General features: G+C 48.7%; 1 protein-coding gene across 4 annotated transcripts in view; it reads right to left on the reverse strand.

Annotated features, from left to right (window-relative positions):
- Positions 1-2,483: 2,483 nt before the first annotated feature.
- The window catches only part of CYTH1 (cytohesin 1), an 80,360-nt gene continuing 61,990 nt past the window's right edge, over positions 2,484-20,853 (reverse strand). For 3 of the 4 annotated variants that reach the window (XM_055575281.1, XM_055575279.1, XM_055575280.1), the window contains exons 4-13: positions 20,498-20,564; positions 20,077-20,195; positions 19,682-19,762; positions 17,706-17,818; positions 16,798-16,946; positions 16,298-16,410; positions 11,054-11,132; positions 7,271-7,342; positions 6,249-6,403; positions 2,484-4,369 (exon numbers count right to left, since the gene is read on the reverse strand). In XM_055575281.1, coding sequence (XP_055431256.1) covers positions 4,291-4,369; positions 6,249-6,403; positions 7,271-7,342; positions 11,054-11,132; positions 16,298-16,410; positions 16,798-16,946; positions 17,706-17,818; positions 19,682-19,762; positions 20,077-20,195; positions 20,498-20,557 — 1,020 coding nt within the window. In that variant the 5' untranslated portion in view covers positions 20,558-20,564 and the 3' untranslated portion in view covers positions 2,484-4,290. The remainder of the gene's footprint in view (positions 4,370-6,248; positions 6,404-7,270; positions 7,343-11,053; positions 11,133-16,297; positions 16,411-16,797; positions 16,947-17,705; positions 17,819-19,681; positions 19,763-20,076; positions 20,196-20,497; positions 20,565-20,853) is intronic. The other variant, XM_055575278.1, reaches the window with a different exon arrangement.

Raw genomic sequence — 20,853 nt, forward strand, 5'->3', positions numbered from 1 at the left:
ACAGTGGAAGTGAGAAATAGATTTAAGGGCCTAGATCTGATACACAGAGTGCCTGATGAACTATGGAATGAGGTTCGTGACACTGTACAGGAGACAGGGATCAAGACCATCCCCATGGAAAAGAAATGCAAAAAAGCAAAACGGCTGTCTGGGGAGGCCTTACAAATAGCTGTGAAAAGAAGTGAAGCGAAAAGCAAAGGAGAAAAGGAAAGATATAAACATCTGAATGCAGAGTTCCAAAGAATAGCAAGAAGAGATAAGAAAGCCTTCTTCAGCGATCAATGCAAAGAAATAGAGGAAAACAACAGAATGGGAAAGACTAGAGATCTCTTCAAGAAAATCAGAGATACCAAGGGAACATTTCATGCAAAGATGGGCTCGATAAAGGACAGAAATGGTATGGACCTAACAGAAGCAGAAGATATTAAGAAGAGATGGCAAGAATACACAGAACTGTACAAAAAAGATCTTCATGACCCAGATAATCACGATGGTGTGATCACTGACCTAGAGCCACACATCCTGGAATGTGAAGTCAAGTGGGCCTTAGAAAGCATCACTACGAACAAAGCTAGTGGAGGTGATAGAATTCCAGTTGAGCTATTGCAAATCCTGAAAGATGATGCTGTGAAAGTGCTGCACTCAATATGCCAGCAAATTTGGAAAACTCAGCAGTGGCCACAGGACTGGAAAAGGTCAGTTTTCATTCCAATCCCAAAGAAAGGCAATGCCAAAGAATGCTCAAACTACCACACAATTGCACTCATCTCACATGCTAGTAAAGTAATGCTCAAAATTCTCCAAGCCAGGCTTCAGCAATATGTGAACCGTGAACTTCCTGATGTTCAAGCTGGTTTTAGAAAAGACAGAGGAACCAGAGATCAAATTGCCAACATCCGATGGATCATGGAAAAAGCAAGAGAGTTCCAGAAAAACATCTATTTCTGCTTCATTGACTATGCCAAAGCCTTTGACTGTGTGGATCACAATAAACTGTGGAAAATTCTGAAAGAGATGGGAATACCAGACCACCTGACCTGCCTCTTGAGAAATTTGTATGCAGGTCAGGAAGCAACAGTTAGAACTGGACATGGAACAACAGACTGGTTCCAAATAGGAAAAGGAGTACGTCAAGGCTGTATATTGTCACCCTGTTTATTTAACCTATATGCAGAGTACATCATGAGAAATGCTGGACTGGAAGAAACACAAACTGGAATCAAGATTGCTGGGAGAAATATCAATAACCTCAGATATGCAGATGACACCACCCTTATGGCAGAAAGTGAAGAGGAACTCAAAAGCCTCTTGATGAAAGTGAAAGTGGAGAGTGAAAAAGTTGGCTTAAAGCTCAACATTCAGAAAACGAAGATCATGGCATCCAGTCCCATCACTTCATGGGAAATAGATGGGGAAACAGTGGAAACAGTGTCAGACTTTATTTTTGGGGGCTCCAAAATCACTGCAGATGGTGACTGCAGCCATGAAATTAAAAGACACTCCTTGGAAGAAAAGTTATGACCAACCTAGATAGCATATTCAAAAGCAGAGACATTACTTTGCCAACAAAGGTTCGTCTAGTCAAGGCTATGGTTTTTCCTGTGGTCATGTATGGATGTGAGAGTTGGACTGTGAAGAAGGCTGAGCACCAAAGAATTGATGCTTTTGAAGTGTGGTGTTGGAGAAGACTCTTGAGAGTCCCTTGGACTGCAAGGAGATCCAACCAATCCATTCTGAAGGAGATCAGCCCTGGGATTTCTTTGGAAGGAATGATGCTAAAGCTGAAACTCCAGTACTCTGGCCACCTCATGCGAAGAGTTGACTCATTGGAAAAGACTCTGATGCTGGGAGGGATTGGGGGCAAGAGGAGAAGGGGATGACAGAAGATGAGATGGCTGGATGGCATCACTGACTCGATGGATGTGAGTCTCAGTGAACTCCAGGAGCTGGTGATGGACAGGGAGGCCTGGCGTGCTGCGATTCACAGGGTTGCAAAGAGTCGGACACGACTGAGTGACTGATCTGATCTGATGTATGAAACAAATAACTAATGAGAACCGACTGCATAGCACAGGGAACTCTACTCAATGTTCTGTGGTTACCTAAGTGGGAAGGAAATCTAAAAACGAAGGGATACACTTTGTTGATTCACTTTGATTCACTTTGTTGTACAGCAGAAACTGACACAACATTATAAAGCAATTATAATCAATAAAAGTTAATAAAAGAAAATAAAGTCAATGTCTGACATTTGTTTCTTCTTCCAAAAAAGGGGGGAAATCACTAGGCTACTCATCTTTCTTGCTCTGCTCTCTTTTACGGAAGACAGCACCATCCTCCCCACTTCCGGTCTTTATTGTCACTGGACTTGGCCTGTGTGAGGTTCAGGCGACACACCCACCCTCACGAGCACACCTGATAAGCAGAACCTTCCTTCTCAGGGCCCAGCTGGGCACGAAGCAATGCCACAGGTGACAGAGTGGTTTGGGCAGGTTTGGAGTTTATTTGCTGCAGTTCCTTGGCGCTAGTTTACAATGCAAAAAACAAACAAAAAGAAATTGGAATAATAATTATAATTTTTTAAAAACCCTGTCAACAACTTTCAGTCATTTCTTTACATTTGACAAAACTTTTTTTTAAAACAAATACAAAATAATCTAAAAGGAGAAAAACTATACATGGATTATTTACACCTCTGATAAATAGACTAATACTGATCCAGGTGCCTCTCTGTCTGTAATGTTCATGAGAACCCGGGCCAAGGACTCAGATCACCAGAGGGGCTCCAGCACCGGCCCAGACTCCCTGGATCCGGCTGGCCCTGCCCCGGCTCTCTCACCCAGAAAGGTCAGGTTACCAGCCTGGACCCTCTTCCGTCACCTCCACAAGCTCCGGCATTAAAACGCCTGAAGCCACTCCAGGGAGGACCTACACAAAGGTGGGCCCAGAAAGCCCCCTACTCCCCTTTACCAAAGCTATTTCCAGAGATGCGAGCCTGCCTGGAAGGAGTCAGAGGAGCCGGGGTCACACAGCCTGGGAGGGGTCTGGCGACGATGGCCCGGCCGGCCTTGCTCTGCCTGGACTGGGTGCCGGGCCCGGACGAAAGTCCCTGAGAGAACAGCAGGAGAGCAGTGGCCGCGGCTCCTTCCGGCCACACGTCAGGAGTGGGGGCCGAGCCCTCACCCCCTGGCTCCCCCTGTCCTGGCCCTGCCACGCAGCAGGTGAAGGCCCACTCCCCTCTGAGGGCCACCACTAAACCCACAGCGTGGTCCAGGTGAGGGCCAGTTCTGAGGCAGAGAAGGCTGAAGCCCTCGGGTGATCGGGTCAGACCTGCTCCTTCCTCTAAAACGAGGAATGGAGTGTAGGGGCAGAAGGAAGAAAAACCAAATAAGAAACAGGTCATCCCAGAACCTCTGATGGGACTGCCTTCCTCACAGTTTTGGTTATTAGGTATGTCGCTCAAGGAAAGATGCTGACTTTCTATTTAAAAGCCCGACAAGAATGAATCCTGAAAGAGAAAGAAGAGCGCAGGCGGCAGGCGGACTCCCTTCTTCTCCCTGCAGCGCTCCCCAGGCACCAGGAAGGACAAGCACCGACTGGAGTGGCTGGCGCTACCCTGCAGACCCCAAGGCCGTCCTCGACGCATGGCCCCCTCCACCCTCTCGCCAAGCCCTCTCCCACCCAGCCAAGCCCCCACGAGCACGGGGAGGCGGTCTGCCCAGCCCCTGCCCTGGGCTGCCACCTGCAGCAGTGGTGCAGAGAGCTTCTTCTCCAGGGAGAAGCTTCCTGAAGCACACGGGACAGAACGCAGCTGCACAGCTCTACTTTCTCTCTTTCTTTAAAAAACAAAAATATATCTTTATAGTATGTGGCTTCTCTTCCATTCCCCCTTTCTCCTTAACATATAATAAGATAGATACACGTATTTATGGTGCAGGGTTGAAGGCTTCTTCCCAGGGAATAACCGAGAGGTAAACGGTCGGCTCTGAGCTCTGCTCTCAGACCTGCTGAGCGGAGACCTGCAGGGGGTGGCCTGGCCGACAGGAGCTCTGTTCTTTTTTAGAGAGAAAGGCTCAAAACCCAAGTGTGAAGGCGTCAGGCCCCCTTCCTCAGGGGTGACCACCTACCCTTCTCCCACTTAAAAAAATTAGCAAAAGCTGAAGCTAGTCTCTAGGAATTCAGGATGACGCCTGGCCAGACGCTCCCACTCTCGGAGGCTCGGCAGCCACCCTGGGCCTCACTGGCTGGGAAGCACTCGCCGGGCATGCAGGCCCCGCTGGCTGTGCAGACTCAGTGTCTTTTCGTGGAGGACACTTTCTTCTTCCGCGCGGCCAGCATCTCGTAGAAAGGGTCCCTGCTGATGGCCGCCCTGCAGCACAGAAAAGGAGAGACATCAGCGGGGACCGAGGAACAGGAAAGGAGATACAACCCCAGGCCCAGGCTTCCTAGTGGCAGCCGCGCCCACACACTCCCCTCAGCTGCCTGACCGTCCCTATAAAGGCCACGTCGTGGCATCAGCCTTCACTGGACCCACATGTGGTGCAAAAGACAAGTCTTGAGGGAGATGAGGTACAGGTAACAAGGTAACGGTGGGGCGCTTGTTGCCTGTTTCAACCAAGTAATCAACGTAGGTTCAGGAGTCCTCTTCAGCTCACAGCTGAGCTCTGACTCAGGGAAACAATCGCGATGCTTCAGTTCTGTGATGACAGTGGCGTCTGTGGGGCACTGACTGCCACACAACCCTGTGTGTCACCTGGCACATGCTGCACCTGGTTGGCATCTGCAGTCTGTACTGAGCGACTTCTGAGTCCCCAAGTGCACTAGCTCAACAGCCAAGACCCATCACTGGGCAGCAGGGGCCTGAGCAGCGGCCAGCAGCCTGCCTGGCGTCCACAGTCCGGTGGGGAGAGAGGCCGGGCAGCCCCCACACTGGCCCCAGAGACCCGCACAGGTGGTGACGGCAGGCCACGGCCCCCTGCGGCCCTTATACTGCTCCTTCTCTACTTTCAAGCAAGCTGTGAACCACTATTTGAACTTTCATTTGCTTTTCCAGAGAAGTGGTATTCCAAGTGCCGACAGTTTCCGGGCTTGTCACAAGCCCATGTGACTGCAGACTCCGCACCTGACCAGGCGCACAATGGCTCCTGCAAGCTGACCAGGCCCTGTTCACAGAGAGGACGTGTGCCCGGGAGGTAGGGGCACAGGGCCGGGACACATCCCAAGGGACTCTGCCATGTGGGTGTCTGACCACGTGGAGAGGTCGGGAGGGAATCCTGCTTCCGTCTTCGGAGCGTCAGGGCGAGGAGTCCACCTCGGCTTCCTGGGTGGGCCAAGCCCCAGGGACGCCACGGGACAGCTCCGGCCCATGTGAGGGGCTCAGGACACATGACATGCTCAGGTCTGGAAGCCCCGCCCAGCTGCACACGTAGGTGTGCTCCCCTGTGGCCATCCTCGCTCTGGTCCCGGCGATACCTGGGAGACGGCTGGGTCACGCCTGATGAACGCAGCATCAGTGGCGAGACTGAGGACGTGCTCCCAGGAGGAAGAGCCACGGAGACAAGCATAGTGATGGGGAGTGGGCATGACGGTGGAGGGGACAGGGTTTGCAGAAGCCCCAGGGGGAGTGGAGAAGAGGGGCTGCAGCAGGATACCTCCCCTGTGATAAAGTCGGTGACACAGGCAGAGCAGGGACCAGGAAGAGCCCTGGATCCGAGGCTCTGTTTACACCGGCCTTCTCCCAGACCTTCTCTTCTTCACAGCTCAGTGGGGAGTGTGGGGCTCTGCTTTATGACCCTGGATCACTGCCACATGACTTCGACAAGCGTTCACCATTTAGCCTCAACAGGCCTCAGTTTGCCCATCTGTAAATGGGACAACAGTGTCTTGCAGGATTAAGGAATTATAAAAGGGAATGGTTACAATTTCCACCGAGCTGTCACCATGAGGATGAGACCTGCTTCCAAAGACATGAGAAGGCCAGTCCAGCCAGTGGCGTCTGTGCCTGTAAGCCTGCTCACCAGTCCCCTCCATGGGGCCAGGAGCTGCTCTTGGGAAACCAATACGTGAGGTACTCTCTTAAAAATGTCCAAGGGTCAAGAATCCAGGGACCCAGTGAAAAGTCAGCTGGGAATCACAGTCAAACTACCCACTATGGATTCAGCACCAGGGGTGCCGAGGTAGGGCAGGCAGCACACAGCAGCTGGGCGGGACTGTGAGACACAAGGCCCAAACTGTCATATGTCACCTACTTGATGCACTTGATCCAGTCCTCCTTCTCCTCGGGCGTTGGGGCCGAGATACGGTAGACTGTGTGGTTCCCCTCAACCACGCGCCCATCCGCCTCTGTCTTACAGGCCTTAATCACTTGGTCTTTATTGTCGGGGATGTAAAGTTCAAAGCAGTTCTGAGAATTAAGAAAGCAAGAGAGAGCGATAAAGATCTAAGAAAGCTGCTTACCAAGAAAAAAAAAAGGTTATTTTCCCAAAAAGAAATTTTGTTAATTTCTTTATTCTGACTTTCATAAAATATAGGAAACATACATTTCCTTTGGAAAAGAGTAACCTAAAAGTGGAATCCCGGAGAACATACATTGTATATAAATAGGTCTTACTAGCAAAGATACCAAGCAGATACACATTAGCTCTATTCCTAAGGTATAGAAAATATGGAGATAACTGCAGGTAACCGAATGCCTTTTACAGCCAAGTCAGCAATACAATAATCCAAAACAAAGGAAAAATATTTATAAGCCATCTGAAGATCATAAAATAAGTGGCCCAATCATGAGAGCTTGCTAAAGTCTTTTAAGGCAGGATAATCCTATACGTCGTGTGATAGTTAGAAAGTGACACTAAAGCAGATGGACAGAATGAAAGACGTTCTTTAGTTTCTTTCACCTTTGCCTTACCTGTAAAGATAATTTTAAAAGTTAGGCTAAATTAAATTAGTACTTTTGGAGTTTTTTGAAGTCCTTGGCCCTTGAGTAAGACGGGGGTGAGCACCGACCTTCTGCACATTAAGAGACCACGCCTGACTGACAGGTGGCCTCCGTCTATGCAGCAGAGGCTCAGCCTCCGAGGACTCGGCCCAACACAGACACTGCTCTACTGCAGCAGTTACCACTGAGAACAGTCCGCTTGTAAGGGGACCTGCGCAGCCCCAACCGTGTTGCCCAAGGTCAATGGCAAACCTTTGTGACTTCATCTTGTGTCGAACAGCTGCTACGCCCATCTCTTCTGTCCCCCCGAAACAGCTCATCAAAAATACTCACTGGTTTTTTGGAGTCTTCCACCTCCCGGATGCTCAGGTTCTCTAGCGGAATAATTCCCCGGGGCTCCTTATCCTGCACAAGAGATGGAGAGAGACCTCACTGCTTCCGAACACCCGTTCTGTTACCTTCACACAGTGGCTCAGCCAGGCTCCTGCACCTCTCCATGACCTGAAGTCTACAAATCAGCTCTAGAGCCCACACCCTATGTTCTAAAACAAGAATAGGGTCAAGAAACGTGTGGGTGTTGTCAACATATCAACAGATGTAGATGAACCCCTACAACCGAGAGGCCTTTGGAAGAGGTGCTTCCGCAGACGCTCTGAACGAATGAGTGTGACAAGAGCTGTGTGGCCTTTCAATGGGGAACGTGTAAGTCCCTTTCACACAAAAACTTCTTGCTTCTTTGCCTAACTCATCTCTCAAGCCTCAGTTCTAGTGTCAGCAAAGCTAGGAAGTCCTAGTCTGGCCCTGGGTGCCCCTGTTCTGTGCCCCCAGCATCTGGACTACAGCTGTATCATGTGTCACTACCTTATCATTACTTCCGGCACCGTCTTCCTTCTCCAGGCTGTAGGATCCTCAAAGAGACACTGACTGCCTGACAACTCCACTTGGACCAAAAAGGCGCCTAGACTCCTGTCCAGAACAGAGCCCCGCGTCCCCTCACCCCCGACTAGCCCTCCTCCAGGGCTTCCCATCTCAGCCAAGGCCACTCCCACACCTGCCGGCACTTGACCAGCAGCCCTCACCTCCTCTCTCAAACGTCCAGACAGTGATGGCCAAAGACTGTGTTCCAAGGGCAACAGTTTAACTGGGTCATGCCACACTTCCTAGAGCAAATGTTCCTAAAATACCATGTGCACCCTTTTGATCTGCAGACTCAGGTTTCTTTCTCCTTTTCAGGGCAGTAATCTCATGACCTGTCTTTGCATCCGCAGGTCCTAGTGTTCTGGCACTGGGAGATTCTCACCTGTCCTCTGCACCTGTTAGCTTTCTCCCCCGCCCCATATTTTATTTGGCTGTACCAGATCTTAGTTGTGGCACACAGGATCTTTAGTTGTGGCATGCGAACTCTTAGTTGCAGCCACGTGGGATCTAGTTCCCTGACCAGGGATTGAACCCAGGCCCCCTGCATTAGGAGCTTGGAGTCTAAACCACTGGATCACCAGGGAAGTCCCACTAATTGCTTTAATGCTCATCTTTCAATCTCTGGGACTATCTCAAGTCTTTCCTCTAGAACAGGAATTACATTTCTGGCTGCTGCTGCTGCTACGTCGCTTCAGTCGTGTCTGACTCTGTGCGACTCCGTAGACGGCAGCCCACCAGGCTCCCCCGTCCCTGGGATTCTCCAGGCAAGACACTGAAGTAGGTTGCCATTTCCTTCTCCAATGCATGAAAGTGAAAAGTGAAAGTGAAGTCGCTCAGTTGTGTCCGACTCTTCATGATCCCATGGACTGCAGCCTACCAGGCTCCTCCGCCCATGGGATTTTCCAGGCAAGAGTACTGGAGTGGGTTGCCATTGCCTTCTCCAACATTTCTGGCTAATCATTCCTTAAAGTTTTAACTTATTTGTTAATAAATAAGTTATAATTCCACAATTATATAGCTATATTTTGAATATGCAGTTTTGGTTCTTATTTGTTTTTAGTCTGAAACTTCTGGAGGGCTGGATATTTTGTATTGTGGCCACTTCAGACCCTCAGGAGAGAAGTGAGTGGAGAGAGCGCCCCCCTCAGACACCCTGAGCCCTGACTCTCCCCTGAGGCTGCTGGAATCCAGCACGTGTTGGAGCTGACGCGTACTGCAGACCCTCCACGGACAGTCTTCTCACATGAACACATACTCGGAGCTTTTACTGATATAGTGAGTCCCGTTTTTCCACTTTTCCCTGGTTTCTATTCTCCCTACTCCTCCATCCAAAGCGGTAAAGGGAAGAACTCCTACTGATTTTGCTTCTCCTAGACTTGGGCACAGGGCGGGGAGGTCTGGGGTTCGTTGTGCCTGGCTGCACAGCAGGGGCCCTTCTGATGGTTCCAGGATGCATCGCGGCCCCTTCTGCCAAATGGGAAGCGTGCTGACTAAGTTCTGCTTTTTCCTTATCCGGCTGCTTTGTTCCCACTTATCTACTAGATTTTCCCTCTTTGTTAGGTAATTCCATGAAGACATCTCCACCTACCATCTCAAGCCCGAGGCCCCCCGTCAGCATCTTTGGGAGCGTTTTCTCCGGTCCCCACTGCCTGATAAAATGCTGCTGCACTGCTAGACTGAATTCAGGTACCACCAGCATGGTCGGTGTCATTTTAAGAACCACAAGATTCTAGAATCTCACTGCACTACCACTGAGACCACCGGGGGCCCAGAGGTGCACTGTTGAGATGCCTGCATTGAGCTCATTTTAACCAGAGACCAATGAAAAAGATCTAAACAACATTTAAGAGATGTCATCAGTCTAGAAGAAAAAGGGCAATACATGTGGGGGGAACAGGGGCAAAACAGAAAGAAATTTACCAACTGTTCATAGTGGTACTTTGATGGGGTGAAAAAAAATGTTCGTACTGTTTTTGGTATTTGAAATACATTACTTTCGTATTTGGAAGGATTTTCGTAACAGAAAAGCAAAGCTGCAGAATTTCTGTGGCATGAGTTTAGCCCCTGTTACACACAAAATCCTGGTCAGTCTTCCTTGAAAACTGCTGAGTGGCTGAGTCACCAGCTGACACTGTCATGACACTCACTCCCAGCTGAGAAGCCACATCCACACGACATCTACCAGCTGAAGAACCACCGTGCGGGACACAGTGGAACCTGCTTACCCCCAAGCTGCAAAGGGTCAGGCGTGGACCTGCCTCCTGGCTCCCACTGGGCGTCCCACAAACGCTGCCAGGACGCTTGTCCCATCGTGCCCCACCTTTATCATACAAGACACTTCTAAAACCCCACTCTCTCAGGAGGATCTCAGCCGCCCTGACTCAGGTGAGACAGCCGCCAGAGCTGCCAGCAGCGCGTGTTTTCTCTTCTGGTGACCAGGGGACAGGGCAGAAGCAAGGGCGCCCAGCCGCGGGGAGCCTGTCTGAGAGGGCTCCAACCTGAGGCCACCAACCTGCCAGGCCTCCTGGGGGCTCTGATAGAGGGAGCTTCAGAAAAGGTTTACTGTACCATCTTTATGCCCGTAGGTCTTGTTACAAACAGGACTTGTATGTAACAAGTATTTGTATTGTGTTACAATTTCATTCCCACTGAATAAAAACCAACAAAATTTTCAATTTAGGTAAAGGTCAGTTCCTTAAAACTCCAGGTAGTCTCTAACTCTCCTCATTTCATTTCACTTTCTTTTCCTCTGTTATACATTGTGCCCTTTGGCTGTTCCTTCTAAATCAAGTGCTTCAGTATTCCAGCTACCACAGATATGCCTTCTCTAAATCACAATACCTCTGTATCCCTTTCAGTGGGGCCACAAACTCTCTCCTGGCCATGGATCCAAACTCATTAGCTGGGCTCCATGACCCCTTTCTAACGCCATGTATGACGTTCTCTGCCACTGTCTCCCAGCCAGGCACCAGCTGGACATTGGCTCTGAAGTATGGTTCCTGTGCCCAGACACTGCACACCATGCCCAGGCCCCAGTTTTGAGATTCCTCTTAGCCCTTCCACTTCACTTAAACTCTTCTCCCGCCCTAAGATGCAGTATCCGACTGTCACCCCCACCTCCTCCAATCTTATCTGATTAGAGCTGTTTAACCACAAGGCCGGCCCACCCCTCGTCCCAGCCGACCAGCAGGCACTCACCGTCGTGTATTCAAAGTAGTAAAGGCAGTTGTCAGTCAGAATGAACCAGCGTCTTTTCCAAGTCTTTACCCTGCCACCTGGAGAGCAAAGAGAGATGCGTATTGGATAGGAGTCCACTGGCCAGGGTGTGGGATGAGGAAGCGAAGGCAGGGCGCCAGGACACTGAGACCATGGCAGATTTACATCAGTAACGAGACACAGAGCCAAAACAGAAGCACCTTTCACAGTGTGAAAGTCTGTGGGTACAAGCAGAGCAAGCAAGTTGGGTGGCCCCCTGCAGATGACATCAGGACAGCAGATGAGCGCACGGGCTGGGGAGGGAGCCGGGACAGTGATGAACCAGAGAAGCATCAGCAGAAGCCTATGGATGCAGTGGAAATGGGCGCACACAGAGGAGGGGAGAGGGTCAGCCCCCTGGCCACACTACACTGCCGGTCCACCAGCCCAGGGTTTTATCAGAAGAGGGCAGGAGAAGAACTGGGAAGTAAGACATCTTAATCCCCTCACAATCAAATCCAGTTTTCCTGGAACAAGGAACCCACAGTCCTGCAGTTTCACCTTCTAGCCCAGCTTCCTGATCGTAGTATATTTCTACTCTAGCTTTTTAGGTTTCTGGGCCAGTGTCCTAAATTCCCCCAGAGTCCTGGGTGGGACAAAGCAGGATTCCTGGAACAGGGAAGAATCCACTGGTGGGCTGAGGTACCTATTCAACTGTGGACTTCTCACTAGAAGCTTGAAACAAAAATAACTGGAAGAGGAAGCCACGAGCCAAGTGAGCTCTCAGGGGTGGCGGCGAGCTGGTGGAGGCTCCTTTAGTCCTTTTAAATGTTGCTCAATCGAAGGAAACATCAGAGTTGTGATGTTGTCCTGAGAGGACGTGAAGGAAGGGAAACTTCACCATGACCTTGGTGAGGGAAGGCACACCCTATTCTCAGCCTGCCTCTGAGCACAGCCGTTCTCCTCAGCGCACACCAGGTCCAGGAAAAGTTTTCTGAATACGAACCAAATGAAAGGCCTTCACGTGGTAAGATACGCAGGCCGTTTCACAAACACCTCACGCTGCCCTGGACAGGAGGCGCGCCCTCTGCCAACGGGACCTACAGAGAGCACCGCTTCTCCGATCCTCAAAGAAAACAAGGACCACAAGGTGTGAATCCAATGACCCCAGTCACACTTCCTCGCTTGCCCCTCTCCCCCAACAGATGAGCAGGGGCTTTAGAGGGAGTATCTCCAGCTTCCAGGATGTGGCTCCTGGTTTCCTCAAAGGATCCGGTTGCTGGAGCAATGCAAATCCTGTCCCCGAAATAAAGGGTCCAGCATAGGTCCTGGCAGCAACTCTAAGGGCTACCCAACTTTTGGGCTCCTGGCATGGCTCTGCTTGGGCGCCCAAACTCTGAGAGGTTAAGCGACTGATCATGAACCATCGAGGTTCTCAATGGCACAGACCTGGTTAGGGAAGGCGCTTGGCCGTAAGCCAGCACGCCCCCTACCCCGCACCCCCCGTCCCGTGCTGGTGTCAAGCAAAGACTGACTCTCTCCCCCATAGTGACTGCCAGCTTCTGTGAGCACGTGCTTCTGGCCCCTGAGGCCCTAGGGCATGAATCAGGAAAACCATGGATGGAAATATGACATGCATGAGGAAATGGGAGAGGCTGGGCAGAACCAAAATAAATAAGGAGAAGGAAGACAAGGATATACTTAGAACTTGAGCTGATTTGCTGTGAAAAGGAAGCCCGCCCCCGTCAGCATCTGAGGAAGTGGCTCTTCTGCCTCTTGGACCTGCACCCCACGTGGGGCCCCCTGACACAGGACACCTCAGCCCACGCCCACTGCTGTGCGCTCTCCTCACAGGACCACCCTGGGGGCCCTCGGATCTTGGGAGGTTGTGGAAGAGGGGTCAGATGCCAAAAGGAGGAAGACGGGAGGAAATCCAGGACAGAAAGCAAAGCCGGACAAAGCCTCTCCCTGGTGATGATAGCCTGGCTATTCCCAACGACCTGCTGCGTTAATGAGCTCCTACCAGGGAGCATCGTGCGGTCCCAGGGGCATGTTTTATGTTGGAAGGAGAACAGACATGAAACAAGCAGACAGACCGATGCACGCACCTAAGACAGTCCCTGAGGAACTCACAGGACCACTGCCCGGCCCGCTGGCCTCCACCCCATAGGTATAAAGGCCTGACTCTTGGCTCCCCGGGAGCTGGGAACCACCTGACAAGGCCCCAAAACGTTCTATAAACATCAGTGTTGGGGCTGTTCTTTCCTGTGTGGCTCTGCTCAAGTGCCGCTGAAGCAGACATCCAGGGACTCCTCATCTGGAAAACATGTGCCCTGAAACCAGCAAGGGGAGGGCAGATACCAGCGACATAACTAAGAGGCCAATTTGGGGGTCTGAACGATGACTCATTGAAAAAGAGGCGGGATAAAAACAAAACATAAAAAACAGAGCCGAGGTTGTAATGCCCTCCCCCAAAACAGGAAATTAAACGGAAGGCCTTCAAGAAGGGGTTTTGGGGTTTTTGTCTTCTTTTTTTTTAAACTTTACTTGGCCTCATTCTGAGTTTAAGAAACACCATTTCCCTTTTTCATGCAAAGGCAAATGCCCTACATTGTCTAATTTAATTCTTTTCCTAGTTTGCTTCTCCGGTCATGGGAGGTGTGCCAGAAGCACACGGTCGTGGGAGTCACCTCCTTCTCCTCCTCCTCTCCTCCACTTGAGAAATCTCGGAAATTCATGGGTGTCAATTTCAATCAATAATATAGCATCCGCCTAACCAATAAAGTCGAAGATAGAATTCAGTGACTGCTTTGCTTGCTTTTATAAACCCACTCTTACTGTGTTTTCTTACACTACTGCCCTCAGGAAAGTTCAAATTATTCCACATCTGGGCCCAGCTGTTGGACACACCATGCACCACCTCTACCAGGGAAAGATGAAAATCCCTCCACACCCCCAAGCCTGACCAGTTCCCGAGGGACTGTATGGTAAGTTAGAAGCAGCATTAACACTACCACCAGCAATTAAAAAACAAAATAACCAAAAATAACAAAAATAAGAAAACGCTGCAGCGATTACAGTGGCCTGGGCAGAGCGAGCGAGCAGGGTGAGGGGATTACATACCTCCTGGAGTTTGGGGCAAGGAAAAGGAGAGCCAAAATCATGGAAACATACAAATGAGGGAGAAAAGAAAATTAAAACAAAGAAATTAAACCCGACTCCTTAATCTTAAGGTGCCCTGTATTAGTCATTCATGTCTGCCTGGGTGGGGGATGGGGACATAAAAACAGTCACGGGGCAAACGCCGCTGTCTGGCGTGGGAATAAGGGGCCTGCCTCATCTGCCATGTCCTACCTGGTAAAGGCAAGATCTGAGGCACCACCCAAATCCTGGCCCCAAAGATGCCACCAATCAGTTCTCACTGAGCTGACATTTATTACTATATCCAGAATCCAGAGCAAACACAGTGATGATCACTTTGGGAAGAATTAAATGTCTCTCTTCGGATGGCTACTCCTTTTTAAAGTGTGTGTGAAAATGCACACTCACAAGCCTGTGAATACATATGTACATATGTGTATACACAAGAATACACATTCTTACAGTTATATGCATACACAGACATACACAAACAACTAGAGACGGCCGGAAGGCCCACCTTCCGTGGCACACACATGAAGGGGTGATTCTAAGTGTGCTACGATGAAAACACGACAGGAAGAGTTTAGAAGGGTTTGATGGAGGTTCAGAAAAAGTAATGCAATGACCTAAAAATGAGTTTCACATTTAGTTAAATTTTTTTCTTCTTTAAAAATATGGGATGTCTCATGAATTTACATGTCATCATGGTGTAAGAACCAAGATAATCTTCATACTGCTCTAAATTTAGTATCTGGGCTGTCAAAGCTAACACTTAGTATTAGCATTTAAACAAATCTCACTGGAGGGGAAAGCAAACCCAAACTTGGATATACTTCTTACATTTCCAGCAGGTTTCCTTTTAACTCTGTCCACTTAGCAATCAGGACGCAGAGCAGAGTGGCTGCCTCTGGGGTAAGTAATTTTAGAGCCTTGACTTCAAAGATTCTACTGGCTTAAATATATATGGTATGCTGACCAATTTGAGAGACATTAAAAACTCTGATCAGTGAGATAGTGCTTTAAGGAGAATTTATGAATTAAGTCATTATGTATAAACACAAGGACATAGTTTTAAAAGGGGATACAAATCCTCCTGAATGAGACAGAAATTGAAGATTCCATTTCAGCACTTCCTAGATGTGTCAGTAACAGCCTAGAGTAAAATAAGGACTTCTAATCTCACTGGGACCTACAGCTGGAATGGTGACAGGAGGATCACCCCAATGACACCTTCTGAGAATGCAGGAACCCTCGCATCAAAAGGCCAAGGGAAAAGAAAACGGAGGAATGTACTCTCTCAGTGGCCAAAAAATTAGCATCATTATGTCTGGGGGCTCTCTCTGCGTGCTGAAACTGTCAATGAAACAGTCAGAGGTGCATATGAATGTGCGTAAAAATCTACTGATCCTTTTGGTCACTCCTGTCCCTCTGATGGCGTATCATGACCACACATCTCAGCGATGCCAGCTCACTTTTGGCAGAGGGAAGGGGAGCAACTTTTAGTTTTTCTGAATGAACAAAATCATTAATGTGGCTGATTTGGATTGGAAAGGAGGGGGAAAAAAAACCAGCGCCCGAGAATGAGTAAGAGTGCCGTGGATCGCGCTGCAGCCAGGGCCCTGGGTTTGCCATGCACGCTGCCTGTGGGGAGCCAGATGCAGAAGGAAGTGGTGATGCACTGGGGGTGGGCGAGGCGGGAGCACGGGGCACAAACTTGTGATGGGAAGTAGAGAGGTGGGCACAGCTGGCCACCCTCCCAGTGGTCAGGGGGGCTGGGAAGGGAAAAGGACCAGGTCCTCGGGGAACCGCCTTGAAACGAACCCTCCTCAATCCACCCCAGAGAGGAAACGTGGAGCGCAAACACCCGTGGGCAATATTTATGTGGGCAAGTCTGTCCCCAGGAGTCTGTGTGTCCCGTGGGGTGCTGGCCGTGCATTCACTGTCTTTTGGGAGGCAATTCTGTTAGAACAGTAGGAACTCATACCAAAGTCTCTCCTTAAAGCCTCCTGTACCAAACCCCCTTTCCCCATAGTGCATGCATGAGTGTGCACACACACGTCCTTTCTAAGCTTCTGTAAGGAGCCCTGACCCAGAGGGCATCACTTACCGAGCTTCAATAGCCAGCCTTCTCGGTCTGGGTTGAAAAAAGTGTGGGTGAGGTCATTCCCATCATCTTCAGGGATTTTAAAGGGTTCATTTTTTATGCTTTCATACAGATTCTGGAAGAAGAGATGACATTGCATGTCTCTGATCCTAGAAAGACCTCTCCCCCCGCCTTTCCTGTCACTCATGCAACAAGCATCACTGCGTGCCATGGCGGCATGAGAACCCCTCTGCCTTCAGGACCCAGAGACAAAAGAAACAGAGGCCTAACCGGTGAGCAAGAAAGAAGAGATATCAGCCTGACCTCCGCTTGAGCCTTTAGTCTCAGAGTTATAAATCACTTTCCCCCACTGATTCCTCACTGGGCCTCGCTACCAGTTTCTTAATGCAATTCATGTAGCTGAGTGGATGGTCCGAGCAGACACTGGATTGACCCCGCGTCCCTCCCATCCCCTCCATCAGCATCGCCTGAGCGCATGGCCTTGAAGGAGAGCTGAGCTTACCCGTAGCAGCTCCTCGGGCAGGTCTCCCCCATCGTTGATGCCTCGATTCATGGCTATGAACCTCTCCACAGTGGGCTTATCTTTGACATTGGGGTTATGCAGGCTGGTGTTCAACATGATAATGGCAAATGAGAGGACGTAACAAGTGTCTAAAAGGGAAAACCAAAATCCAGTCAGAAACATCCCACCAGAAAGAACAAGAAGCGCCAAGTGAGACTGAGAATGCAAAGCAGTGCTCTCAAAGAGAAAGCAAAATCCACGCATCTGGGTCCACTAACTGCAAAGGGCAAGGCATGAGAAAGAATGTAAAGCACTCACGACTTAAAAGGGTTTTATTTTTTTCAGATTGTAAAAGAAGAACATGTACAGAAAAGCACAATATATGAAAAAGAACATATAAACTACCTACAATCCCACTACCTAGGAATAACTTATTTTGCTTTCTTACATAAATGTGACTATGTGTAACGTATCACAAAATGTACCTCGGAGGTTTGACAGAAAACAGCAAAGTTCTGTAAAGTGATTATCCTTCAATTAAAAAATAAATAAATTAAAAAAAAATGAACCTCAGAGATAAAGACTGTAACATATCTGTTAAAATTACAATAGATACAGTTTTGAAGTCTGCTTTTTGGCCAATCTTATTAGCATTTTTCCATGTCAATAAAGCCTCTTTATAAAAACATAATTTTTAATAGTTGTACACTTCATAATTCAGAGGTGCCCTTACTTAGACGCCTACTACCTTACTGGCAGACTTTGGATAGTTTCCAACTTTTTACCATTATAAATACCCTTTAAAGCGATGTTCTTAGGCAGGAACCCAACGCCCCTGGTGTCAGGAAGGCCCAGTGCCTAGCAGCGCGCCGGGCGGGCGCTGGCAGCCGGGGGCGGCCCGCACTCACCTGTGGACTGGAACACCCCGTGGTTGCACTGGCAGTAGCGCTGGGCAAACGCCTCCATCATGCGGTCGATCTTCTGGGCCTCGCCCGGCAGCCGGAAGCTCCACAGGAACTGCCTGGGGGGAGGACAGGGCGTGTGTCGGGACTGGGGGAGATAACCCGTGTGTGAGAGGTTTCTGCAGCCAAGGGGGATGTCGGGGGCTTCAGCCTTCTGTCAGATGCAGGCTAACCATGCCACATCTCTGTCCTCTCGATAGGAGGGAATGTATTTATGAAAAGAAAAAAGAGAAAAAGACTTTCCTATTCAAAAGAATGGTTCACCTCTTCAGACTGATACATAAGAACTCCAATGAAAACAACTCCAATTTCCAGAAAGAAAAAAAAAATGACATAGCAGGAAAAGAGATTTTCCATCAAAGCAGTCACAACTGAGCCCTTTAAGTCAAACAGAAACCCACGGCCAACAGGTTTAATTCTGGATTTTTTTCACCTACCTAAACAACACAAAACATGATATTATTTACACTTAAACAGCAATGAAAATACCAAATTACAATTTCTCAAAAAGCACAAAGGGACTAGATTTAGCAAAAAAAAAAAATTAAATGTTGACTTTTTTCCTTCTAATACGAAGGGCACGCTACCCATTTCCTGTTCCAGGGCAAGAAATATAAAGGATTTTCTTGAGTGAAATTGGGAAAGATTCAAAGTAGAAGTATTCATCAATTTCCATATGTTAACTGAAAGATCTGAGGAAGAGTTTTACAAATTTTGCTTTCAATTTAATCCCCTTTAACCAGGTCAGGAAGCAACAGTTAGAACTGGACATGGAACAACAGATTGGTTCCAAATAGGAAAAGGAGTACATCAAGGCTGTCTACTGTTACCCTGCTTATTTAACTTATATGCAGAGTACATCATGAGAAACGCTGGGCTGGATGAAGCACAAGCTGGAATCAAGACTGCCAGGAAAAATATCAATAACTTCAGATATGCAGATGATACCACCCTTATGGCAGAAAGTGAAGAAGAACTAAAGAGCCTCTTGATGAAAGTGAAAGAGGAGAGTGAAAAAGTTGACTTAAAGCTCAACATTCAGAAAACTAAGATCATGGCATCCGGTCCCATCACTTTGTGGCAAATACATGGGGAAACAGTGGAAACAGTGGCTGACTTTATTTTTGGGGGCTCCAAAATCACTGTAGATGGTGATTGCAGCCATGAAATTAAAAGACGCTTACTCCTTGGAAGCAAAGTTATGACCAACCTAGACAGCATATTAAAAAGCAGAGACATCATTCTGTCAACAAAGGTCTGTCTAGTCAAGGCTATGGTTTTTCCAGTGGTCATGTATGGATGTGAGAGCTGGACTATAAAAAAAGCTGAGCACAGAAGAATTGATTCTTTTGAAGTATGGTGTTGGAGAATACTCTTGAGAGTCCCTTGGACGACAAGGAGATCCAACCAGTCCATCCTAAAGGAGATCAGTCCTGGATGTTCATTGGAAGGACTGATGTCTTGAAGCTGAAACTCCAATACTTTGGCCACCTGATGCAAAGAGCTGACTCATTTGAAAAGACCTTGATACTGGGAAAGATTGAAGACAGGACGAGAGGGGGATGACAGAGGATGAGAGTGTTGGATGGCATCACCAACTCAATGGACATGAGTTTGGGTGAACTCCGGGAGTTGGTGATGGACAGGGAGGCCTGGCACGCTGCGGTTCATGGAGTCGAAAAGAGTCAGACATGACTGAGAGACGGAACTGAACTGAACCATCCAATCATTTCAATCACAGATACTCAAATCACCACCCAAGGTACAATTTAACTAAAACGCCAGGTTGTGCAGGATCCATGGGGTCGCAAAGAGTTGGACACAATCGAGCGACTGGACTGACCTGAACTGAACTGTGCAGGACAGATCTACAACCAAAGACCTGTCTCCCTCAGCAAGGTACTGGTTGCAAACATACTCACCGTAAGGCCTGGACGAGGTTGAGATCAGTGAACTCATGCAGCTCCACAAACGCGTGAAGAACTTGGATGTTAAACTCATCTCTAGCAAGAGAAACAGAAGACAAAAGTCAGACAATGATGTTGAGAATCCAAGGTCGTGCAGAGCCCCAATCAGGCTGCCTCCTAGGCTGAGCGCTGAGACCCCCCACAGCCCAGGAGGCAGCCAAATGTTAAATGAAAGATCTAAAAAAAAAAAAAAAAAGAAAGATCTGCAGCCTCTGTGTACTGGCTGAACACAGGATACCAGCTGCTGGACACCTCCACCTGTCCCAGGACAAAGCTCGGGGCATCTTGGAGTTTCTCTCTCTAGGTAACTGCCAACCAATCTTCTCTACTCGGGTCTCCCAAGGTCTTACCTCTCCCCCAGGTAGTCACCAATGGCTGTTTTGTTGAGCCCTTCACCTTTATACAAGAACTGGGCAATGTCTTCACAGGTGTTCTTCAGCAGATCATTCTCTATTAAGAACTGGATCCCCTGGAAATACAGCGAAGACACCAATAGTGCTTCAGACACCAGGAACATCCAGAAAGGAGGTGGGGGCACAGGAAGAATGGGTGTAGGTGCTCTGCACACAGAGTTAGTGTCCAATAAGTACTTCCTCAGAGTAAGTATCCAATAAGTACTTCCTATGTTCTGCAGGAGGCAGGGCTTATGACATGAGCTGCACTCTACAAAAGGGAAGGGAGGCTGTCTCAAATGCCCCAGGTTGCAGCTGACAATGTGGAAACCGCCACTTTGCAGGCTGCAGGCTCTGGATGCTGGCTTTTGACACTTACTTTTTTAGGATCCATGTTGAATTTTTTCCTGCCCATGGCTACCTGTTTGTTCCTCTGCATGTTCTTCCTGTAAAACAACCATCACAGCCACTTCAGTACTCTGGGTAATGGGGAATTTGTGAAAGACTGACGTAACTCTCACATGTGTCAGTGAAGTGCAGTGATGTCTGAGATTTATTCAGTGAAGTTCAGGCACACCTGGGTCTAACTATGGAAGGTCAACTGAAATCCTGACCCTGGTCCTAGGCTCCTTTGTTTCTTCTACTAAAGTGGGTTTCTTTTTTTTTTCATGTCATTTTTGAAACTTTAATGAGGTATAATTTACATATTATATAACATACCCATTTTGAGTGCAC

The sequence above is a fragment of the Bubalus kerabau genome, chromosome 4, assembly GCF_029407905.1.
Source record: "Bubalus kerabau isolate K-KA32 ecotype Philippines breed swamp buffalo chromosome 4, PCC_UOA_SB_1v2, whole genome shotgun sequence".
Lineage (NCBI taxonomy): Eukaryota > Metazoa > Chordata > Mammalia > Artiodactyla > Bovidae > Bubalus > Bubalus kerabau.